Source organism: Nycticebus coucang, chromosome 6 (genome assembly GCF_027406575.1).
Source record: "Nycticebus coucang isolate mNycCou1 chromosome 6, mNycCou1.pri, whole genome shotgun sequence".
Classification (NCBI taxonomy): domain Eukaryota; kingdom Metazoa; phylum Chordata; class Mammalia; order Primates; family Lorisidae; genus Nycticebus; species Nycticebus coucang.
The window spans coordinates 99,893,590-99,919,600 of NC_069785.1; the positions used below are offsets into that span (position 1 = coordinate 99,893,590).

A 26,011-nucleotide genomic window follows, 5' to 3' on the forward strand; every position below is an offset into this window, starting at 1 on the left:
ATGGAAAGTGCCACTCAACAAGTGTCAGAACTTTTCAAATAGTGGAGGGTTTTCTTCAGTGGAAGAAGAGTATTAATTTCTCCTATAGGTGGTAGTATGTTAAGATAGTAGCAGAGAGCCCTACTCAGAGCCTAGGACAAAAACTTACTAGAAACATGCATACATGTGTACTAAGAGCTGCCCCAGAGCTTAGTGCTTGGTAACAGGCATGGGAGCACCTAGACCCCCCGTCATCCTCATCCGGGTGTGACATACAGTGTGGGAACAGGAGTGCAATTTGCCTTCAGTCTTGTTCCTGGAGAAGAGCTCTTAGCCGGCGCTGGTGGTCGGGCACACAGGAGAGGGGCTGCCCTCAGTCTGCCCCAGGTGTGCTCTGCTGGGCCATGGGGTGATTTATTAGGTCCCTCTGAGGGCTCAGAGAACTGTCCCTAAGACAGACCCCAACCCTGTGGATACTTGCTGTGAATTACCTTGCTGATGCCCGGCACAGCCCAGGGGAGTGGAGAAGAATACTCCAGGACAGATGAATGTTCAAGCACCTGGTTTGCACACGAGGAACTACATCCAAGAGAGCAGGCGAAGGCAGTCATCTTAAGTCCGTTGATCACCTCTGGACGCTGCCTCAGAAGAGGCAAGTTTCTTGACCACCTAAGCCAAAGGCCGGATGCTGAGCCAAGATGACTTCTCAAGGAAGGGCCTAATTTGGTGGCCAGTTGGTTCCCTTCTCAGGGGAAACCCCTCAAACATAACACCCACCTGCAGTTTGTTGAGGAAAGTACATGGCTTGCGGCATATCTGGTTTCTATGCAGTTCTCAGGAAATGTTTTTTCTTCTGAGTTGGACATCAACCAATGATGTAAATCAAGCAGGAACAAAGGAGAAGGTTGAGTTCAAAGTGGTACCAGTTTAGCCTGGAAAGGGATTCTTTTTGAAGAATCCACTAGTGCACATGGGAGTTTCAATCCTGAAGGGCAGAGTAAGCAAACTTCCCTCCCCAGGTGGGGAGCCCAAAGGGGGCTGACGCTAGAACAGTTGTGGAGAGGGCAGGAGGAAGCAGCGTGTCCATCAGAGCTGGTTGGCCACCTCAGAAAGGGGCCGGTACAGCCCACACACTTCACTGCCCTGTACCCGCTGAAGTCAGGCTGGGATTTGCTTGTTAGATCTGAGCCTATTCAGGACTCAAAATACTCCCTGTTTCTTTGCTTCATTTTAATTTTGTTTTCCCCTATAGGCCTTTGATTTATCTTGGTCTTAAAATGTTTGCTCGCTTTGGAGTCTGTGAATTCTTAAACTGTTCTGAGCCAACGCTGAGATCATGGCTACAAATTATTGAAGCCAATTATCATTCTTCTAACCCCTACCACAATTCTACACATTCTGCCGATGTGCTTCATGCCACTGCCTATTTTCTTTCCAAGGAGAGAATAAAGGTGAGCTCGTGCACTGCACGGTTAGTGGGCGGGAGCAGAGGGGAGTCTGGTGCTTCTGCCTCACCATGCACAACTCAGCAGGGAGAGGGGAGGCCACGCAGGACTCAGGCTGGGGCTGCACTGTGGCTTTGGGGAAATTGGTAGTGTTAATCCATGACATAATCCCAGCCATTCCCCATTCGTTGGGTGTACAAGAAACAGAATTTAGTTACTGGGGAGAAAGCAGCAAAGATAGGATAATACTTTTTCTGGGCATCTCATTCTGAACCTACAGGCTAGCACAGCCAAGTAACTTGGCTATTTCCACTTGAGGGCCCTCACCTGTACCTGAAAGTCCATGGAGTTCTGAGCCCAAGTCCATCATCTTTGCCTCAGCAATGCTCCCACCCACGGCTGTCCACCCCGTCTAGGGTTCCATCAGCCAAGCAGATACTCAGATCAGAAACCAGGAGTGAGTCCAGTTTTTCCCTTGCTCGGTGCCCAGTGTCTGGTTGATCATCTGACCTTGCCTGCTGTCACATCTAAACATTCTCAGTGTCATCCTCATGGCGTCCCTGCTGCTATCCCAGGGAGGACCCCCATCTTTTCTCATCTACACAGTTCCCAACTGGAACTCCTGCCACCCTCTTACATTGCTGCCACACAGTCCTCCTGAAACAGCGGATGTGGCCATGTCATTCCCAGGAGAACCTGCCCATCTCCTGCAGGGTTTAAATTTTAAAACTCTACAGCTCTCCACAGTTGCCTCAATCATCAGCTCCTTTCTCATCATTTGCTCCTATGTACCCCAGGCTCACAGGCCATGTTTGGGCCACATCAACCCACTTTGGTTTCTGAAGCTTCTGCCATTGGCCCACTGTTCCCCTGGCTGGGACCACACATAGCTGCAGCCAGGCAGGGCCAGAGAACGGCTCCCGGTCACCCTGGTGGCTCTGTAACAGGGAGCTAGTATGTGGAAGAGTGCCATGGCAAGGACGCCAGGCTACACGGAGGGACTGAACAAACATTAACTCCTCATTCTAAAGGGCAGACCTTGTCAGAGAAAAACCAAGACCCAGGCAGAGCAGTCCAGAGACTATTTCACGGATCAGGAGAATAAGTGGCGAAGCACATCAGTACGGCTCAGAATGTGGAGAGCCCAAGTTTTGCTGTAATTTATAGCTTTTGACTGACCTACTTAATATGTATTAATCTACTTAATCTATATATAAATATATAGAGCTAACTTAAAACAGTTTTTAAAAGCATTTATTGAAATATAATTCATATACCATTCACCCAATTAAAGTAAAAATTAATGAATTTTAATTTAGATCAAATTAAATAAATTTACCAGGCTAATTATTAAATATACACCATCTTTTCAAGTGTTCATAAAATATTTCCAAAAATAGTATTATTCTAGGACACAATGAATGTGTTGATAAACTTTAAAAGTTCATAGGCTATATTTCTTAACAACAGAACTAGAATTTAATAATTAACAGTTGAATGAAAAATGTCTACTACAAATGAGAAAATATTTTGAATGATTTTGAGATTAACAAAGAAATGATTTTGTTAATCATTTAACAAAATGACCGGGTAGTTAAAAAACAACAAAATGAGACACTATGTATCAAACCTTGTAGAATGATGCCAATGAAATATTTAAAGGTGGGCGGCGCCTATGGCTCAAAGGGGTAGGGTGCCGGCCCCATATGCCCGAGGTGGCGGGTTCAAACCCAGCCCCGGCCAAAAAAAAAGAAAAATTTAAAGGTTTATGTTGTAAATGCTTTCCTTGGTTAAAAAACAGGAGGAAAGGGCGGCGCCTGTGGCTCAGTGAGCAGGGTTCCGGCCCCATATACCGAGAGTGGTGGGTTCAAACCCAGCCCCGGCCAAACGGCAACAACAACAAAAAAAAATAGCTGGGCGTTGTGGCGGGCACCTGTAGTCCCAGCTACTCAGAAGGCTGAGGCAGGAGAATCACCTAAGCCCAGGAGTTGGAGGTTGTTGTGAGCTGTGTGACGCCACGGCACTCTACCGAGGGCAATAAAGTAAAACTCTGTGTCTACAAAAAAAAAAAAAAACAGGAGGAAAAGAACATGGGAAAAGCAAAATGATAATCCAAAATGCTTCTTTGAAATAACAAAATAGATAAACTTCTAGCCAAACTAATCAAGGAAAAGAAAACACAAACTTAAAATAAAAAGAGAAGTCCTGCACACATCTGAACCAATTCAAAAGCTTTAAAATAGATCTTTTTAAAAGAAAATTTAATTGATCATTAATTGTAGTAATTATAAAATTATATTTAGGCCAGGTGTGGTGGCTCATGCCTGTAATCCTAGCACTCTGGGAGGCCAAGGCGGGTGGATCGCCTGAGCTCAGGAGTTTGAGACCAGCCTGAGCAAGAGTGAGACCCTGTCTACTAAAAATAGAAAAACTGAAACTTGAGGATCACTTAAGCCCCAAAACTTGAGGTTGCTGTGAGCTGTAATGCCTCAGCACTCCAGTCAGGGTGCCAGAGTGAGACCCCCCCCCAAAAAAGTACTTCTCTTTTATTTAGTCATATTAGTTTGTGTTGCTCTAAGTCAGTATCTCATACTAAAAACCTTTCTGTGTGATGGGGCTGGATTAAGTGGCTGCTGAAGAGGTGACTCCTGTCTGTTGAGAACACCCTATATTCTGGTAAGTCCTGAACTTATATGAGACTGAGAATCAGATGCTTCCTAATAAATATATATGCAAAGATATTTATGTTTCAGAGTGGAGATAGGAAAACTGAATTTGCTTACACAGTATGCTTTTGTAAGAAATCAGAAATATTTGTCCTGTAAAGTAGTTAAGTGGGAAAGGAAACTACACAGGAGGCTTCCCCTCCTTCAGTTTCATGTCCCACTTTCTAAAAGCTCTCTGGTTTTCAGGAAACTTTAGATCCAATTGACGAGGTCGCTGCCCTCATTGCAGCCACCATTCACGATGTAGATCACCCCGGGAGGACCAACTCCTTCCTGTGCAATGCTGGAAGCAAGCTGGCTATTTTGTACAATGACACTGCTGTGCTGGAGAGCCACCATGCGGCCTTGGCCTTCCAGCTGACCATTGGAGATGAAAAATGCAATATCTTTAAAAACCTGGAGAGGTAAGAATGACAGTTGGGAAGTATGTTGGTCTCTCTTTAACTTTATTGAGATGATTCACATATCATACAGTTGACCCATTTAAAGTGTTTCTAGTACATTCACAATCAACTTTAGAACATTTTTATTGCCCTCTCAAGAAAAACTCAAATTCATGAGCAGTCTCTAACCCCATCCCCTTCTCAACTTCTGTAGTCCTAGGCAGCTGGCGATCCCTTCTCCGTCTCTGCAGATTTACTAGTTCACGCGTTTTCAAGGTTCAGTCCCTTTGTGTCCTAACTGCTGAAGAAGACGTGGCCATCTTACAGCTCTGCTGGACACTGCACCTCCTGTCACTGGCTCCCTCTGCCTAGTCACTCCCTGGGGAAGCCAGTCCTTGTCTCTCACACTGATGTTCAGTTTTGGATTCCTTCACAGGATGTGTCACATTTAACTTTAAAAAATTACCTTAAAATTATTTTTTTAATGTCTGATTAGATTCTTAAGCGCTTTGAGGCCACAGTGTCCTGTGTCTTTTGTCACTATACTCTGTGTCTAGCACAGTGCCTGTGGATATCAGTTGAAGGAAATAACTGATTAATTTGGATTTTATAAAGAAAGTTATTTAAAAATGGATTCCTCTTTTTACAGAACTTCTTTCTGGCATGTTCGACGATTTCAGAGGTGTCAAGTAGTTTTAATTCATATTTTCTTATCACTTATCAATAGCAAACTACACAAGACCCTGCTAACTTTCCAGGGGAAGGGATTGGGTGGCAGCAGAAAAGGAGCTGGATAGAGCCTTTTTCATAATCTTTTATACCTGTAGTCCCTAACCCCAGGCCACAGACCAGTACCAGTTCAGTTTGTGGCCAGTTAAGAGCCAGGCCCCACCGCTGAAGGTGAGCAGCAGGCGAGTAAGCAAAGTTTCATCTGTATTTATAGCCAGTACCCACTGCTCACATCACCACCTAAACTGCTTCCTGTCATATCAGCCACCACATGAGATTCTCATAGGAGCATGAACCCTGCCCTGAACTGGGTGTGCAAGGGCCTGAGGCTGTGTGCTCCTTGTGAGAATCCAGTGCCTGATGATCTGAGGTGGAGCTGAGGCGGTGATGCCAGCCCTGCAGAGCGGCTGCAAATATAAGTTGGAGCCACCTAGTCACAGGAAAACGAGCTCAGGTCTCCCACTGACTCTTGCAGTTCTGAGTGGCATGAGACCTGTGGCTGCAGTAGACACTCTCCTGGGCGGCAGACTGTTTCAGGAGTTCCTGTCTGGTCAGGTAATCTGCAGCAGCCTCATTGTGTCTGGAACAGGAACGACTACCGGACGCTGCGCCAGGGGATTATTGACATGGTCTTGGCCACAGAGATGACAAAGCACTTTGAGCATGTTAACAAATTTGTCAACAGCATCAACAAACCCTTGGCAGCACTGGAAGAGAGTGAGGTAAGGGACACCTGCCCCAGAGAGAGCTTGTGTTTGGGGTGTGCACCTGTGTGTCGTGGAGATGCAGGCTAGGGCGCGCACGGAACTGGGCTCACTGAGTGCAGTTTTTATTAGTTGAAAAGAGTGTAAAACTTGGCAGAAAAAAACAGGACACCCAAACAAATGCAGAAACTCTGAAGGGAAAGTCAGATTTCAAATAAACTTCAGACACAGGTAGGTGTTCCTGCACCCTTTCTCACTCCCTTGTGCCCCCTTCCCCTGGACATTCTGGGGCCACTTGGAGCCCTTGAGCTCTCTGCAGCCACTCCCACTGCACGCGTGTCATGGTAGCAGCAGCTAGCCTCTGTTGATCCGCATACCACAGGGAGGTGGGAGTTGGGAAAGAGCTGACCCAGTTGCCGCTCCTGGTTGACCCTATGCCACGGAAGGAACCATACACCTCTCAGACTTGGCGTCCTCCACCTATCTGTGCAGACCCAGGCCCAGCTGGGTCCTCTGTTCCTCTTAGCAATCACGTTTCCCATCTCTGGTCAGTACTTGGGGTTACTTCTGAGAGGCTGGATTTCAGTGTCCAGAGGGACCCAGCAGGGCAGAGTAACATGAAGTGATGCTTTCTGGCTGGCAGTCCTGCACTGTAGTCACACCAGAGGGGTAAATAGGGCTGGTCAGCAGTGGAAACGTGAAGCAAGGTGGTCATCCCAGCACTGTCCAGGAAGACTGCACCCAGTCTCAGGACAACACATGCCCATCCTGGTGGCAGATCTGTTCCCATTGAGATGGGACCATCAGGCCTTGTTAGACTACTGCTGTTGCATGTGGAAATCCTGGGACTGGCCCCTGGAGAAGGCTGTTCCATGGGCCTGGAAACAGACAGAAGAGCCTCCCTCACCCTGATCTTCATCATCTCTCTGCCCGAGTGCTCTCTCTCTCTCCTAACCTGAATGCCCTTCAGAGGGTCAGTCACATCACTGACTGAGAACCCATGCCCAGTGGGGCTCCTTATGAAGCACACATGTGTGGTACTGTGAGTGGAAGGTAGCCAGGATCAAAGGCAGAACTTAAGTTCTTATCCTGACTCAGCTGGGTAGCTTTGGACAAATCATTTTACCTCTCTGAGCCCTGGTGTCCTCATTTGTAAAATGTAATAACAAATAATGATAGTTTTCATGCTTACCATAACATCTTATGCGTGCAGATGAAAATTAAGTCCTTTAATGTCAAAACTGTTGGGAGGCCAGGACAGGAGGATTGCTTGAGGCCAGGAATTCTAGACCAGCCTGAGCAGCATAGAAAGACCCCCATCTCTACAAAAAAGAGAGAATAGAAAAATTTTCTGGGCATGGTGGCATATGTCTGTAGTCCCAGCTACTCTGGAGACCAAGGCAGGAGGATCACATGAGCCCAGAAGTTGCAAGTTGCAGTGAGCAATGTTATCACTACACTCAACCCCAGGCAGTAAAGTGAGATGGTGTCTCAAAAGCAAAACAAGGTCAGGATAGTGTGAGGGCGTATCAGGCATGATGTTATCTGACATGATTTGGGGGCACTGAAGGATATTCCCAAGATCACACCTATTACAGGGCTGGGTAGGTATTTGCATTGTGAGGAGCAGGGAACCTGGTGGACCACAAGAGCCCATTTGTTGTGAGGGCAGAGAAATTTATTTTTTTTTATTTTTTCAGTTCATATTCTTTTTCTTCTTTTTTTTTTTTTTTTCTGAGACAGAGTCACTTTGTCACCCTCAGTAGAGTGTTGTAGTGTCCTAAGTCAGAGCAACCTCAAACTCTTCAGCTCAAGCAATCCTCTTACTTTGGTTTTTTCATTTTTTATTTTATTTTATTTTGTTTTGTTTTATTTTATTTTATTTTTGAGACAGAGTCTCACTATGTTGTCCTCAATAAAGTGCTCTGGTGTCACAGCTCACAGCAACCTCTAACCGTTGGGCTTAAGCAATTCTCCTGTCTCAACCTCCCAAGTAGCTGGGACTACAGGCGCCCATCACAACGCCCAGCTATATTTTTGTTGCAGTAGTCATTCTTGTTTAGCTGGCCCGGGCCGCATTAAAACCCACCAGACTTGGTGTATGTGGCTGGCCCTATAAGCACTGTGCTACGGGCACAGAGCCAGTTTTTTCATTTTTAGTAGAGACAAGGTCTCCCTCTTATTCAGGCTGTTCTCAAACTTGTGAGCTCAAGCAATCCACCTGCTTTGGACTCCCAGATTGCTGGGATTATAAGCATGAGTCACCGTGCCCAGCACAGTTCATATTCTTATTCAATAAATATAATAAAGATAAAACCAGTCTTTGAGAGTTCTTACCGAGGGAGAGAAAGTGGAACAGGAAAAGGGGGTGGGACACAACCAATTAGAAAGATTTAGTGAACAGAAGAGAAGAAAGAGTGAAGGGAAAGGAGGGACAGATGCACGGAGGGTGGGGGGGCTGCCCCACCCTGTAGGAGTCTCGCTGGCCATGGCTTTCTCATGGCTTTCTCCTGTGAAGGAGAGGCCAGACTCCATGCTCAAAGTATCCGCAGCACTGATCGGTGGGATCCCTAGCTTCCAGATCCCAGCCAGCCTTCTTTTGTGTGTCTGGCCACACCAGTAAGAGAGGGCACCAGGGCATCCATGTTGACTCCTTTGAATTCCACTTATGTTTTAGGAAGCTGGAAAAAACCAGGAAACCATAAACTTTATGCTCAGGACTCCAGAGAACCGCACTCTAATCAAACGGATGCTGATTAAGTGTGCCGATGTGTCCAACCCCTGCCGCCCCCTGGAGTCCTGCATTGAGTGGGCCGCGCGCATTTCAGAAGAATATTTTTCTCAGGTAAGAGGCTGTCTCTGAAGTTCATAGAAAGAAATAGAAACCATATGATGTCATGGCTTATGCCTGTATTCCCAGCACTTTGGGAGGATCACCTTATCCCAGGAGTTTGAAACCACCAAGATCCCATCACTATTAAAGTCTAAAAAAATTAGCTGAGCATGGTAATGTGCACCTGTAGTCCCAGCTGCTTGGGAGGCTGAGGTGGCAGGATTGCTTGCCTGCAAGAGGTCAAGGTTACAGGGAGCTGTGATTGTGCCTCTGTACTCCAATCTGGGCAATAGTGCGAGACTCTGTCTCATTGGATTTAAAACTAGAAAAATTGGATTCTAAAGTTCTGTCTCTGAACATTTTTCATATTACATGTTTACTAGTAAGGAATTTTTTTTCTGTGTCTGAGAATGTGTTTATTTTGCCTTCATTCTTGTAGGCTATAGAATCCTAGGATGACAACTTTCTCCTAAAAGCACTTTTTTTTTTTTTTTTTTTTGAGACAGAGTCTCACTTTGTTACTGTGGCGTCACAGCTCATGGCAACCTCAAACTCCTGGGCTTAAGCGATTCTCTTCCTCAGCCCCCCAAGTGGCTGGGACTATGGTACCCTTCTCAATGCTGGGCTATTTTTAGAGAAAGGGACTTGCTCTGGCTCAAGCAGATCTCAAACCTGTGAGCTCAGGCAGTCCACCCACTTCAGCCTCCCAGAGTGCTGGGATTACAGGCATGAGCCACCTCGCCCGGCCTAAAAGCCCTTTAAAGGTCATTTCCCTTCATATTCTGAGTAGGTAAACATTCTCTTAAGGCAGAAAAAAATTAGAAAATGTTTTGGCTGAGGATTTTCCTGATTTAGTGAAGGACAAAATACAGATTCAAGAAGCCCAGTGAGCCTAACTCAGGTCACACATGTCATTAGGCTAGCAGATAACAAGCCAAACTAAAGAGAAAGATCTTGGAATCAGCCAGAGGAAAATGACAGGTCACTTCAAAGAAACCAATGATTCTCGTGTCTTTTGACTTCCCTCCAGAAACAATGAGAGCCACAGTGCACTTTAACGTGCTGTTAGGAGAGAACTATCAACCTAGAATTCTGTATCCAGTGAAAAGGGCCTTTAAAAATCAAGACAGACACATTCTCAGGGAAAAACTACTAGAATCCATCACCAATAAACCTATTATACAAGAAATGCTAAAGGAAGTAATTAAGGCTGAAAGGAAATGTATCATATGTGAAGTTGGATATTCAAAAAGGAATGAAAAAAAGGGGCAGCGCCTGTGGCTCAATGAGTGGGGCCTCAGCCCCATATACCGAAGGTGGTGGGTTCAAACCCGGCCCCAGCCAAACTGCAACAAAAAAATAGCCAGGCATTGTGGCAGGCGCCTGTTGTCCCAGCTACTCGGGAGGCTGAGACAAGAGAATTGCCTGAGCCCAGGAGTTGGAGGTTGTTGTGAGCTGTGACACCACAGACAAAGTAAGACTTTGTCTCTACAAAAAAAAAAAAAAAAAAACAGGAATGAAAACTACCAAAAATGGTAAATATCTGGGTAATTACAAAGCATTTGTTCTCTGAATCTCTATAAACATGGGACAATTGTAAGCAAAAGTTACAATGTTGCAATGCAGGGTGTCGTGATGTATGACAGCTCTAACATCAAGGATAAGGGACAGAGAATGGGCCTGCATGGGGCCAAGGGGTCTACATTTCACATGAAGTAATACAATATTAGCTCAGTAGACTCAAAGTGAATGATATATATTGTAATCCCTAGAGCAATCACTGTTACTTAAAGCTAATAGAATTATTATTATAATGGAATTACAAAATATATTAAAATAATACAAAGGGCTTGGCACCCGTAGCCCAGTAGTTAGCGCGCTGGCCACATACACTGAGGTTGGTGGGTTCGAACCCAACCTGGGCCTGCTAAACAACAATGACAACTGCAACAAAAAAATAGTCAGACATTGTGGCAGGTGTCTGTAGTCCCAGCTACTTGGGAAGCTGAGGCAAGAGAATTACTTAAGCACAAAAGTTTGAGATTGCTATGAGTTGTGATACCACAGCACTCTACCAAGGGCAACATAATGAGACTCTGTCTCAAAAAAATAAATAAATAAAATAATACAAAGATGGCAAGAAAGGAGAAATACAGGAACCAAAAAATAAGGGGACAAAACCACAAATAGTAAGATTGTAGCTTTAACTATAATACCTTGATTAAACGGTGGTGGACTAAATGCTCCAATTAAAAAAGCGTTACATGAGGATAGTTTTTTTTTTAAAGATATCCAAAATACATGCAATCTACAAAAGGCATTTAAGATATAAAGAATAGATAGGTTAAAAAAAAAAAAGAATAGATAGGTTCAAAGTAAATGGATAGAATTGGATATCATGCAAATTGTAAGCAAAAAGACTTGGAAAGGCCATATTAATTGCAGACAATCTACATCACGACAGGATATTTACTAACAGAAACAAAGTGGGGTACTTCATAGTGAGAAAAGAGTTCTGTATGAAGACATAATAATCATAAATGTATGTGCACTAATATCAGAGCTTCAAAATAAATGAAGCAAAATCCCCTTTTAACAGCTGACAGAATAACCAAATTAAAGTGTCAGAGAAGACACAGAGAACCCTAGTGACACTATCAGTGTCTTACTTTTAGTTAATATTTATAGAACACTGTGCAGAAAATACAGTCTTTACGTGCACATGATGCCTTCACTAATATAAATCATATGCTAAGCTACTAAAAAGTTTTGGTAAATTTAAAAGGTTGAAATCAAACAGAATGTTCTCCAACCTCAGTGCAATTAAATCAGAAATCAATAAGATAACTACGAAAATACCAAACATTTAGAAGTTGAACAACTTCTAAATAATCCACTGGTCAAGTAATAAGGAAAATTATAATTAAACAATAATAAAAATATATCAAAATAGTGGGCTACAACTACAACAGTGCTTAGAGGGAGATTTGTAATTTTAGTTTGTTATTGGGGGGAAAAAGAAAGCCCTAAAATTAATGATGTAGATTTTACCTGAAGAAACTAGAAAAAGGCAAAGTAAACTCAAAGTAAGTAGAAGAAAAGAAATAATGCAAAAGCAAAAAATGGGGATATAAAACACTAACAGCAAAAAAAAAATTAAAGCCAAAAGTCGATTCTTTGACAAGATTAACAAAATTGGTAAATATCACTAGACTAATCAGAAGACAGAGACAAATGACCAACACCAGGAGTAAAAGAGGGGTTTTCACAGATCGTAACAGTAACAGGATAATAAAAAATTATTTATACCAACAAATTTGAATATATTTTTCTTTTTTTTTGTAGAGACAGAGTCTCATGTACCGCCCTCGGGTAGAGTGCCGTGGCGTCACACGGCTCACAGCAACCTCTAACTCTTGGGCTTACGCGATTCTCTTGCCTCAGCCTCCCGAGCAGCTGGGACTACAGGCGCACGCCACAACGCCCGGCTATTTTTCTGTTGCAGTTTGGCCTGGGCTGGGTCCGAACCCGCCACCTTCGGCATATGGGGCCAGCGCCCTACTCACTGAGCCACAGGCGCCTCCACAAATTTGAATATCTTAATGAAATGAACAAATTTTTTGAAAACTACAGTTAACTAAAATAATAACCCTGAATAAACATTTTTTTTCTTTTTTTTTGTAGAGACAGAGTCTCATTTTATGGCCCTCGGTAGAGTGCCGTGGCCTCACACAGCTCACAGCAACCTCCAACTCCTGGGCTTAAGCAATTCTCTTGCCTCAGCCTCCCGTGAATAAACATTTTAAAGAAAAATTTTTTTTCCTTGAGACAGAATCTTACTCTGTCACCCTAAGTAGAGTATGGTGCATCAGCCTACCTCACAGCAGCCTCAAACTCCTGGGCTCAAGTGATCCTCCTGCCTCAGCCTCCCAAGTAGCTGGACTATAGGTGCCCGCCACAATGCCTGGCTAGTAGAGAACAGGGTCTCTGTCTTGTTCACGCTGGTCTCAAACTCCTGAGCGTAACAGTCTTCCCAGCTCAGCCTCCCAGCGGGCTAAGATTACAGGCATGAGCTACCATGCCTGACCTTAAAGAAATTCTTTATCAAAAATATTACCACAGGCTGGGCACAGTGGCTCACGTCTGTAATTCTAGAAATCTGGGATGCTAAGGTGGAGGGATCATTTGAGCTCAGGTGTTCAAGACCAGTCTGACTCCATATATACTAAAAATAAAAATAGCTGGGCATGGTGGTAGGCACCTGTAGTCCCAGCTATTCAGGAGGCTGAAGAAAGAGGATCACTTGAGCCTAAGAGTTTGCAGTTGTAAAACATTGCTCACAAAGAAAACAGAGGAATTCTATCAAACATTTAGTGAAGAAATAATGTCATTGTTACAGATTTTATCAGAAGATAGAGGAGGTAGGAACACTTCCCAACTCATTTGATGAAGACACTGTTAGCTTGTTATTTAAATCTGACAAAGACAGTATGATCCGTTGTCTTCATAAACACAGATGCAGAGAGAATTGATTGAATAATACATAAAGAAGATATTACATCATCACCAAGTAGTGGCTTTTCCGGGAATGCAGAGTTGGTTTAATAAAAATATTGTAATTCATCATACTAATTGAATAAAAGAGAAAAACCATAAGATTCTTTATATAGATAAAGAAAAAGCATGAGACAAAATTCAACATCAATCTATCATAAAAACTCTTAGCAAATTAAGACTAGAAAGGAACTTAAAAGGGGTTATCTACAAAAACATTATGCTAAGGTACTGAGTACCTTCCCGTTTAGACTGGAAACTGAATTTTTGCCACTCCTATTCAACAGTCCTCATCGTTGCGATACGCAAGTGACAGAAAGGTATAAAGAAAGATGTGCTTATTTCTGTTTGCAGAGATGACTTTTTTTTTTTTTTTTTTTTTTGAGACAGAGTCTCACTATGTCACCCTCGATAGAATGCTGTGGCATCACAGCTCACAGCAACCTCAAACTCTTGGGCTTAAGTGACTCTCTTGCCTCAGCCTCCCAAGTAACTGGGACTGCAGATGCCTGCCACAATGCCCGGCTATTTTTTTGTTGCAGTTGTCATTGTTTAGCTGGCTCAGGCTGGGTTCAAACCTGCCAGCCTCAGTGTATGTGGCCTGCGCCCTACCCACTGAGCTACAGGCACCGAGAGATGACATGATTTTATATAGAAAATTATAAGGAATGTACAAAACAATTACTAGCATTAATAAATGGATTTTATTTAGCAAGGTCATAGGACACAAGCTCAAAAGTCAGTTGTATTTTACATACTAGCAACAATCAGAAAACGAAACTAAAAACACAATCTTATTTATGATAGCAATAAAAAAAGTTTCTTAGGAGTAAATTTAATGAAAGATGACCAAATCTTCACAATGAAAACCACAAAACATTGCTGAGAAATGAAAGAACATCTGAATAAATTGGTTGGGGGGGGGGGTGGCAACCATGTTCACATATTGGAAAACTCAAAGGTTAACATTCACTCCCCACAGAATGATACATATATGTCAGTTCAGTGCAGTCCCAATCAAAAACTGATTCTAAATTGTATATGAATGTATGAAGCACCTTTAATAAGCAAATTTGAAAAGCAAAAAAAAATTAGAAGACATAGCCTATTTGGCTAAGACAGTGTGGTACTGGTACAAAGATAACAAGCACCTCTGTGGAGCAGAATAGAAAGCTCAGATACAGACCACACATCTGCAATCAATGGGGAATGCAAAATTGTTTCAGCAGGTGATGTTAGACAGTTGGATGGCCCTCTGCAAAAAGAAATGAATGAACCCCAGCTCCTCCTTGCTCATATCATAGGGAAATAAATACCAGTTCACAAAGACTGTAGACCTAAGTATAAAAGCTGTATCATGAAGCGTTTATAGAAGAACATAGCAAAATATGCTCAGAGACTTGGAAGTGGACAAAGATTTCTTAAATACAGAAAGCAACAAGCATAAAATGAAAATTTGGTAAGACTTGTTCAAAATTCAAAAAGTACTCATTCAAATAGTTAAGAAAATGAGTAAACAAGCTATAACAGAAAACTATTTGCAGATCATATTTGACAGAGTACTACATCCAGAGCATATGAAGAACATCTCAATAATAAGACAAACCAGCCACTTAAAAATGGTCATGTATTTTCAGAGATATTTCACAAAAGAAGCTGTAATGAAAGGCCAGTAAGCACATACAAAAATGCAAAACATCATTCATCATCAGGGAAATTCAAATTAAAACCAAAATGAAATGTACTACACATTCAGCAGAATGGCTAAAAATTGGTGAAGATTTAGATCAACTAGAATAATATATCAATAATAGAAGTATAAAAATGCTACAATCAGTTTGGGAAACAATTTAGCAGGGTTTTTTTTTTTTTCTTTTTTTTTGTGGTAGAATTTATGTTACATAAAATTTACCATTTTAGACCAGGGGTTGTTTACCTTCATTCTCTTAATGTGATATATTACATTGGTTTCTTTATGTGGAACCATCCTTGCATTCCAGGAATAAATTCCACATGGTCATTAATCTTTTAATATGCCTCTGAATTTGGTTTGCCGATATCTTATTGAAGATTTTTGCAGCAGTATTCACAGGAGATATTGGTCTGCAGTTCTTGTGGTGTCTCTATTTGGCTGTGTTATTAGGATAATGCTGACATCATAGAATGAGTTAGTAAGTGTTCCCTCCTCTTCCATTTTTTTTAAAGAATTTGAGAGGGGTTGGCATTAATTCTTCTCTAAATATTTGAGAGAATTCGCCAGTGAAGCTGTCTATCTGGTCCTGGACTTTGCTAGAAAGTCTTTGATTACTGACTCAATCTTCTTACTGGTCATAGTCTGATACAGTCCTGGTAGTTTGATGTTTCCAGGAATTTTCCCATTTCATCTAGGTTAGCCATTATATAGACATATAATTGTTCATGGTACTCTCTTTATAATCCTTTTTATTTCTATAAAATCTGAAGTAATGTCCCCCACTTTCATTCTAAGTTTGGTAATCTGAGTCTTCGCTCCTTTTTTTTTTTTTTTTTTGAACCAGAGTCTCACTTTACCACCCTTGGTAGAGTGCTCTGGTATCACAGCTCACAGCAACCTCAAACTCTTGGGCTCAAGTGATTCCCTTGCCTCAGATTCCCGAGTATCTGGGACTATAGGCACCCGCCACGACACCCATCTACTTTTAGAGACAAGGTCTCGCTGTGGCTCTAGCTGGTCTCGACCCTGTGAGCTCAGGCAATCCACCTGCCTCAGCCTCCCAAGTGCTGGGGTTACAGGTGTGGGCCACTGTGCCCAGCTACTCCTTTTTTTCTTGTGCCATCTCACTAAAGAGTGGTCAGTTTTGTTGATCTTTTCAAAGAATTAACTTTTGGGTTTTTTAATTTTCTCGATTTGTTTTCTATTCTTTTATCTGGTCTTTTTTATCTCCTTCCTTCTGGTAGCTTTAGATTCAGTTTGTTCTGTCTTTTCTAGTTTCCTAAGGTGTGTAGTTAGGTTATTGATTTGAAAACATTCTTCATGTAGAATTTACATCTATAAATTTGCCTCGTATCACTGCTTTTGCTATATCCACTAACTTTTGACATGGTGTAGTTTCATTTTCATTTGTCTTAAGGTATTTTAAAATTTCCTTTGTAATGTCTTCTTTGACCTATTGGTTGTATAAGACTGCATTGTTTAATTTCCACATACTCATTAATTTTCCAGTTTCTTTTCTGTTATTTAGTTCTAGTTTCATTCCATTGTGATCATAAAAGGTCAAAATTATATAAAGTATTTGTTTTGTAGCCCATTATGTTCTATCCTGAAGAATACTCTATTTGCATTTGAGACTAAATATATATTCTGCTATTTGGTGGATGTGTGTCCTGTTCTATATGTGTCTTTAGATAGAATTGGTTTATAGTGTTGTTTAAGGACTGCATTTCCTTATTGATCTTTTTCTGATTGTTCTTTATTGAAGTGTAATTATAAAGTCTCGAACTAATATTGTAGAAGTGTCTGTTTCTCCCTTTAATTCTATCAATGTTTTCTTCATATGTTTTGAGCTCCGACGTTTGGGTCATATATACTTACAATTTTTATATCTTCCTGATGAATTGACTCTTATTAATAAATAATGTCTTTGTCTTTTATAACAGTTTTTGATCTTCTCCTTAGACTTGATAATTTCAGATGTCCTGTCTTCAAGTTTGCTAATGCTTTCTTCTGTCTGTTCGTATCTAAAGTTGAATCCCTTTAGTGAAGTTTTCAATACATTTTTGTGTTGACAAGCCTCAGAATTTCTCTTTGGTTACTTTTTATATAATTCCTGTCTCTTTGATGTTATTCTCATTGTGTTTATCTCTCATTTTCCTGATTTCCTTTAATTTGTAGTCCATGTTTTTCTTTAGGTCCTTGAGCATATTTGACAATTGTTTTAAAGTCTTTGCCTAGGAAGTCCAGTGTCTGTGCTTCTTTCGGGACAGTTTCTATCATTTTATTTTCTTCCTTTGAATGGGCCATGTTTTCCAGTTTCTTCGTATGCTTTTTTATTTTTGTTGAAAATTGGACATTTGAAACATGTCTGCCTCTCTGAGTCTTTACAGACTGGCCCTGAGCCTTGAGGTTAGCCTAAGCTTATCTTCTCGGGTCTTTTCCGAGCACACCTTAGCCCAGGCCTGCATGTGACCTTCTTAATTGCCCTATATACACAGCTGCTTTTATTTTGTCTTGTTTTGTTTTTTGAGACAGAGTCTCACTCTGTCACGCTGGGTAGAGTGCCATGGTGTCATAGCTCACAGCAACCTTAAATTCCCAGGCTCAAGAGATCCTCTGGCCTCAGCCTCCTGAGTAGCTGGGACACCCACTAATATTTCTACTTTTATTAGTAGAGATGGGGTCTCACTCTTTCTCAGACTGGTCTCAAACTCCTGAGCTCAGGCAATCCACCCACCTTGGCCTCCCAGAGTGCTGGGATTTGGGCATCTTGATTTCCAAAAACATCTGCCCCAGCTCTGCTTCAGGCTCTTAGATGAGCTTTTGTGTATCTGTGCCCATAACGGCTTTTCCCCAGGTGTCTACATGTCAGCTGTTCCCCTGCAGCTTTCCCAGGTCAAAGTCATTGCTTTTCCACCTGGGAAGCCGAGTTAGGTGAAACAAAGAGCAGTCCTTCAGGCAGCACACAGACACGTCAGAATGCTGCAAAGGGCTGTTCTGCTCACTCCAGTTCATGGGAGCCGTGGAGACTGCACCTTGTCGGAGAAGTGGTGGGGTGAGACTGAGTGAAAACACATTAAATTTCCTACCATTTTGAATGTGGCTTTTTGGAAATGGACATTCACTGGATTGCTATAGAGTGCCAGGGGCATCCCACCTTTTGGCGTCTTCATGCCACATTGGAAGAAGAAGAGTTGTCTTGGGCCACACTTTAAATACACAAACAAAAGCTGATGAGCAGAAAAAAGGTCCATGGACCTTTTTTGTGTGTTAAGTGCCACCACAGATAAGCAAAAAAGTTCTCACATAGTCCACATGTGGCCCCCAGGCTGGGGTTGGACATATCTGCAAGACCTTTGGCTGTTTTCCAGAGCTCTTACAATCTACCCTTGTGTTTGGATATTTATGTGGGGGAACAAGAGCTTGGAGCTTCCTCATCCACCATTTCACTGATGTGACTCCAGTATTTGAACTTTAATTTTTAAGTCATTACCACACAACTGCTTCTTGTATTTAGTGGGGTTAGGTTTGAAAGTCCACTCCCCACAGCCATTTCTCTCTCTTTTTTTTTTTTTTTTTGTAGAGACAGAGTCTCACTGTACCGCCCTTGGGTAGAGTGCCATGGTGTCACACAGCTCACAGCAACCTCTAACTCTTGGGCTTACGCGATTCTCTTGCCTCAGCCTCCCAAGCAGCTGGGACTACAGGCGCCCGCCACAACGCCCGGCTAGCCATTTCTCTCTTAAATAGCTTGGACAGCAAGAGTGCCAGGGCTGAAAGATAAGGAAAGGTGGCAGGTCTGATTTCTTGCTGGGGCTGCTTGGCTTGGTGGGGAGTGGGGCTTGAGTACCACACATCTCACTTTCTGCGGGATATATACAGCCAGTCCTGAGGCACAATGGTGAAATGTGAAATTTCATATGACCCTGCCTCGTGGGTTGGGTCTCAGAAAGGAGCATCTGCAGGCCTGGAGCTCTCCCTGTGACCTAGAAGAGTTCCAGACCACAGCTGACTCATTGCAGAGTCTCCATGAGAAAATCAGGGACCTGGGAGCTCCACGCTCCACATTGGGCCAAAGAAAAGTCTGAGCGTGAGAGCCTTCCCTGACCTTCAGCCTGCCAGCTGCTTCCATGTGGCTAGGGAGGGCAGGTCCTGAAAGCAGCAAGCAGCAATGAGGCTGACAAGAGCCTCTACTGTGGTTGCCCTGAGAGAGCTTCTTCCACGTCCATCAGGACCAGGGAAGGGAGCTCAGCACAGTGGCCACCCCTGCCACTGTTCTTGTGCTGGGCAGGCCAAGGGGCTGTGAACTAAGGCTGTCTCTGTGCACATGGCACAGACTGTCATGGGTTAACCCTGTGCTCGTCTGAGACTGCACAGGGCATGGGCTGCTGGCCTGTGGCCAACAGCAGGAGCTTCCCCACCAGCAAAGGCCGAGGCCAAGTCAGTACTCCCTACTTGGCCTAGTATCAGAGCACATGAATCCCACCCTCTGTACCACCCAGAGGCACCGGGCTCTTGCAGGCTTCTGCCCAGCCCCGTGGCCTAGCACTGTCCACCTGAAAACAGGGAACACAGGCACCTGTCCCAGCACAAGTGTGCCTCTGAGCCCAGTGCAGTACATTCCCAGCCTAGGAAGACTTCGGAGGTTTACCTGCTGTCCTCAGGTGGAGAGCTGGGGTGAGTTACTATCACTGCCAGGGCTAGCCTACCCTGCCTTTAACTGGGGCCCTTACTCTTCCAGTGCCGTGGGCCTCAGGTCCACTGTGCACAGGCTATAACTGGCACTGGTCCCAGGAGCAGCTCCAGCCAAAGCAGTCTGAGTCTCTGTAGCCCCACACGCAGTTGCCAGGCCTCAGCTTAAAGATAGCAATTAGAAGAGGAATGGGCAAAGGAGGGGGGCTGCCAGTCTGCCCCATGAACATGTCCAGGGGTTAGGGTGGGGTGGGCAGGCATCCAAGCCCTGAGAGTAGGTTTTCTTTTGGTCTTACTAAACACCCAAGCCCTTGTCCCAGCTAGCCATTCACAGGGTGTGTCCTTTAACTCAGAATAGAACTTCTCCCTCCCCAGATGGCCAACAGAGCTCTCAGAGCCTTGCTCCATACAAGCCTTACTGCAGCCACTGCTCCTTGCTAAGAACTTTCACTAGCCCTCGTGCACAGACCGGCAACAGAACACTAGGCCAAACTGAGTCCTTCCATCCCAGGTTCTTCCACAGAACCAACTCCTACAGCCAGCTGGGCATCCTGACGTCCTGCACGCCCCTGTTTTTTCTCCTGTTATATAAAGCTGCTCCTTCTCTCACTGGCCTTACCACACCTGGCCACAGGGTAACCTGCACATCAGACTCTCCCAAAGTGCTGCGGAGGTCAGCGGCACATGCCAGAGCCAGAGGGCCCCTCCAGGGGGATCCAGCCAGCCCCAGAGGAGAAAGTCCAGCCACAACAGCCACTGTCTTCTCACCTGGCCCCACATATGTGCTCAGGTCCCACCTGAAAGTCCCACATCTTATTCTGAGTTACACAGCCCCAGCCCTCCCAGGACACTGATCCTGTGCTGATCCTGTCGTCTTGCCCTTCGCTGCCCACACATACTCCCTGACTCCAGCAGGGATGTCAGGGTGCTCCAGTTGCACACCTCCAACCCTGTGGGCACTGCTCTTCCAGGGTCCAGCCTCATACCTCACAACCTCATCGCTGCCCCAGGGGCAAAAGTGAAACCTCAAAGAAAGGCGGCAACTTGGTGTCTTTCAGGATAAACTTGGCTTGGTCTTCCCCAGGTCTTATCTTAATTATATTTTCAGTTTATGTAAGCCTCTCTACAATCCAGATGATATTCTGGAAGAGTTTTGACTACAATACACAAAAAAACCTCTTCAACTTCTGCTTTGTTTTTAACCTCCCAGATCGCAAGGGTGTCCACAGCCTTTTCAAATACGATAACCAAGACACAGAAGAGAGGCGGCCCCGGCTCTTCTGGAGGAGCAGGGACCTGGTTTCAGGGTGTGGCCCTGCTGTGGGGTGTGTCAGGCATTTCCTGAATGGAGGGATGGCTGGACTGTGATGGGAGTGAGAAAGAAAAGAAACTTTCCCTGAGGAACTCCCGCACCCTTCACCTATCAGGCCCAGAGAGGCATTGACATTTGACGGGATATGACAGCAGCCGTGTCTCATATGCCCACAACCAAAGTAACCTGCCTGCCGTGTGGGCTCTGGACCGAGAGTCACCCAGTAGCTATCAACTGCCCTGCTGTGCTGCGTGCTGGCCTCTCCTGCCCTGAGGTCCAGTCACTGATCAGAGTCATTTCTATAACTTTTATAATCATTCCTTCTCCTAATTTGTCCTTTTTTCTTTTAAAATCTTGAGCCCCTTCTTTATTCCCCAGAACACTTCCCAAGGTTTCCTCAACCTTGACTGAAGTAAACTGCATATAAACTTTGCCTGTTTCTTCAGGAGGGGAGGGTAGCAGAGGCCAAGCACATAGCTCTCCCGGCTCTTACCTGAGGAGCTCCCACAAGGAGGCATTTCACACACATGTTGAAAACAGTGTGTGGGTGGGGTGGGTTTTCCTCAAGCCCCAGACATGGAGCAGCCCCCATTCTGAGAGCCCCACAGGCCAGCACAGCTGCCTGAGAGACTGTGTGGAGGCTGCTCCCAGATGGAGTGGAGCCAGGAGCCAGGGCTGTGACCGTGTGTTTCCTGCTTTTCAGACTGATGAGGAGAAGCAGCAGGGCTTACCTGTGGTGATGCCGGTTTTTGACAGAAATACCTGCAGCATCCCCAAATCCCAGCTCTCTTTCATTGACTACTTCATCACGGACATGTTTGATGCTTGGGATGGTAAGAAATCTTAGCATGTTTTCCTTTAAACATTGGGGAACTGCATGTTAAATAGCAAGTGGTGCCCTGGACTCTGGATGTGAGTGGAGGCGTAGACTTCAAGCATGAGAGAGAAGTGAACCGGTGCTGAGGGCCTGAGGGCTGCCTGTTCTGCCTGTCTCTCCTCATTAAGTAACCACCCTTGTAGGTGACAGCATCTTTACACCAGCTTTATAGATGAGGGGGTTGAACTTGGAGCCCCAGCGCTAGCAGTAGAGAGCCCAGGGTTTAAGACAATAGCACTGACTCCAGACCCAGTGTTCCTGTGCAGGACCTTAGCCGTCCACTGTCTCCAGCTCCTTCTGGTCCTCACGCCGTCCAAACCCATGGGCAGCTGGTGTTCCTGAGATGGGTATCACTCTGCTTTAACCTCCAGATGGGAGAAGGAGCATGTCAAACAAAAGATTTTCAGAAAAGAGGATCCCACTAATCCCCCTGGGCTCCCTAGGGAACACCAGGGCTGAAAAAGTCCAGATCCTGAGACTCAAATTCAGATGCAATCAGGAGAAGGAAATAAGCCCTTTTTCGGGGCCTAGGATACCCTGAGGGAAGCAGAGCAGGGGTGTGTGGCTGGGGAGAAGAGCTGAGGCAGCCTAGAGAGCTGCGACTTTAGGGGCAGAATGAGCTCTGCAGTACAGCATCTGGGTTCAGGCCCCTCCCCCACCTATTTCTTTAGCAGAGCAGGTGGAAGGAGACAGTGTGGGACACCTGAGAAGCCACGTTGGGGGTGGGGGAACAGAAGAGCCTGTCAGTGCCTGGCCCCAGAGGTGCTGGCTAAATGCTCACTGAGCAAATCAGTTCCCTTGTGTCTTATTTACTGAAGTTACCAGCTGAACAGGTAGTCCACAGAGAAAACCATCTTCTTTCAGACTGCAGGGTGTTTGCACGGTCTGGTTAGCATTATGCAAACACCAGCTCCCTCTGTCCCTCTTCCTTAAAATGTTCTCTGTAGAAAGCCTGCCCATAAGCCCAGGCTCTGAGAGGAAATTGCAGTCCTGTCTTTTCCTCTAGCCTTTGTAGACCTGCCTGATTTAATGCAGTACCTTGACAACAACTTTAAATACTGGAAAGGACTGGATGAGAGGAAGCTGCGGAGCCTCCGGCCACCTCCCGAGTAGCATGGCTCACCGCCAGGGCCCTGAAACTTCATCCTGCTGATCATCTGGATTTTCTGAGGGCAGCCGGGGTTCCTTGGTCCTTTTAGTATTAGGCAGAGCTGCGTCCAGTCTGCACCACCTGTGAAAGCACATGAGGGACGTCAGGGAACCTCTGCAGTCACCATCCAGGGTCACCGCCACAAAGTGGGACTTGGCCTGAGCTCTTCAGAAAGGCACATGAGGACCCTGGTTTTCATCAACATTCGGTGAAAACACAAGGTCTGGAGTGCCCTGCAAAGGGCACTGACGGATTTTCTGCCAGTGGCAGAGAATATCTTATTATAAACAACTTCTCAGTTATGTTCAGACTTGAGAACAGCTGACAGCAATGGACCTTTAGCGACTTTTTCACATCATAGATGGTGCAATCACTCACTTTGGAACACTACTGAAAGTGACTTCTCTTTTAAAATTGAGTAGCAAATAAAAAATGAAAAGAAACTTTGAAGTTGATCAATTGTTAAAATGTTTTATTTATTTTATCTGACATTCAGTATTTTCTATGAATTTAGAAATGCTTCAAAGCCAAAGCCAACTTCGACCAAATCTACATGGCTCGTATTCATGCATTACTTGGTATACAGACTTATTTTCATAATGCAAATATAAATGACACACTTTTTTACTGCACTATAGAAATACTTGTGTATGTTAAATTCTTCTAACTGAGGCTAATTGGAAGAAGAGGTTCTGGTGGTAGGTCTCATTCCTTAGTGCACAAGGAGAAGGCTGACTCCAGCCTGTAGACCCCAAGGTTCTGAGAGAAGTCTAGTCACCTGATGGAGCTTTGCAAGCAACTCCCTAGGGCAAAATTACACCTTTCTTGGTTTGCAAAAAAAAAAAATTGGAATTTAACGCTTTCCCTTGCCGTTTTATAATTGAATTTTCAAAATTCTGCCTTATTTATACTATTTCTATAAAATATTCCCTATAAAAACAAAGAACAACAATGAAATATTTAATGAATTGACATTTTTTAACCAATTGGTTTTCATCTACAGTAGCATCTTTGATTCCTTAAATTTATTAAGGTTCTATTTCTTCACATTTTTGAATAAGCATAATACCATAAAGAATGACACTCAGTGACATATCAAAGTGTTTGTCATTTTATTTTAAACTTGTATTAGTTTTTTTCCAGGTAAAAATGAAATTAAACTATTTGTTTTTAAGACATCATGTGTTGCTCTTTTTTTCAGTTTTGTTTTATAATATTTAATCTTTTGCTCTTAGTAGTTAAATGACTTTTCTAAGGTCACATGGGGCCATATGAATATTTTGAAAAATTCCCAAAACTATATTTATTTATTTAAGACAGAGTCTCACTTTGTCACCCTTGGTAGAGTGCCGTGACATCATAGTTCACAGCAACCTCAAACTTGGACTCAAGCAAGTCTTTTACCTCAGCCTACCAAAATGCTGGGACTACAGGTGCCTGCCACAAGATCCAGCTATTTTTAGAAACAGGGTATTGCTCTGTCTGAGGCTGGTCTTGAACTCATAAGCTCAGGCAATCCACCAGCCTTGAATTCCCACCCAGACTCACTTTTAATTCACCACCTAGAACCTCTGAATGGGTATTCAGGATGTCAGGCACACTGGGGGCTGGCAGAGGGGCTCTCAGGGTGGGTCTGGGTATCCAATACCCATTCAGAGATGTCAGGACACTGTGGAAGGCCAACAGGGCAAGCCCGTTAGGGGATCTTTGTCTAAGGAGCAGGCTTCTTTTGCCTTTGTGAAGGTATTTGACCTAAGATGACAGTTATATCCTGAGCTGGAAAGAAAGCTTTGTCCCCTCCACCAGGTACCAACAAAGGAAAGAAAATGAACTACACAAGGAATTCAACCATCTCCAGTGGGAGACAGCAGTGCATATGATATACGGAGCACCACCAAGAGCTAGTAATAATCAAATAATCTGACAGAGACTTTAAGATAAGTATACTTAACATGTTTCAAGAGATAAAAGGAGGCTGAGTGCAGTGGCTCATGCCTGTAATCCAAGCACTCTGGTAGGCTGAGGCAGGAGGATTGTTTGAGACTAGGAGTTTAAGACCAGACTGGGAAAGAGCAAGATCCTGTAGAAAAAATTAGCTGGTGTGGTAGGCACCTGTAGTCCCAGCTACTTGAGAGGCTGAGGCAGGAGGATTACTTGAGCCAAGGAGTCTGTTGCAGTGAGTTATGATGTCACCACTGCATTTGACACGCAACAGAGCAAGACCCTGTCTCAACAAAAAATAAAAGAGAGAAATGATTGAATAGCAACTATAAGGCAAACCAAGATAGCTTAAATAATGGGTAGATTTGAAAGAGATCCATATTAATAAGCATTCTAAACATGAAGAATATAGTCACTGAAACATAAAATCTCAGTGTATAGGTTTAACAGACCAGACATAACTAAACAGGGATTAGTACGTGGGAAGACAATTAAGAGACTCATTTAAAATGTGCCAGAGGCAGCACCCATAGTTCAGTGGTTAGGGAACTGGCCACATACACGGAGGCTGGCACGTTCAAACCCAGCCCAGGCCAGCTGAACAACAATGACAACTGCAACAAAAATATATCTGGGCGTTGTGGTTGGTACCTATAGCCCCAGCTATTTGGGAGGCTGAGGCAACAGAACCGCTGGAGCCCAATAGTTTGAGGTTGCTTGTGAGCTATGATGCCATGGCACTCTACCAGGGACGACTGAGTGAAGACTCTTTAAAAAAAAAAAAAGTGGAAGAAAAGTTAATACATGAGAGTAGAAGACATTGCTTCCAATTGTGTCTATTAAGAGATCCTGGAGGGAGAACAAGTGGCAGAGGCACCACCCAGAGGGAGGCCAAGACAACCCTGCGATGTGACAGGAGACCCCAGATGTAAAGAGCCACTGAAGCAGAAGTATTGTAATGTGACACATCTGGTCAGCACAGTGAGACCACAG

The 26,011-nt window shown here is 44.0% G+C and overlaps 1 protein-coding gene across 3 annotated transcripts in view; it reads left to right on the forward strand.

Annotated features, from left to right (window-relative positions):
• PDE8A (phosphodiesterase 8A) overlaps nt 1-24,253 on the forward strand; it is a 187,578-nt gene extending 163,325 nt beyond the window's left edge. For all 3 annotated transcript variants that reach the window (XM_053594560.1, XM_053594561.1, XM_053594562.1), the window contains 6 exons: nt 1,232-1,430; nt 4,337-4,554; nt 5,852-5,984; nt 8,644-8,811; nt 21,754-21,883; nt 22,934-24,253. In XM_053594560.1, coding sequence (XP_053450535.1) covers nt 1,232-1,430; nt 4,337-4,554; nt 5,852-5,984; nt 8,644-8,811; nt 21,754-21,883; nt 22,934-23,040 — 955 coding nt within the window. In that variant the 3' untranslated portion in view covers nt 23,041-24,253. The remainder of the gene's footprint in view (nt 1-1,231; nt 1,431-4,336; nt 4,555-5,851; nt 5,985-8,643; nt 8,812-21,753; nt 21,884-22,933) is intronic.
• The last annotated feature ends 1,758 nt before the right edge of the window (nt 24,254-26,011 follow it).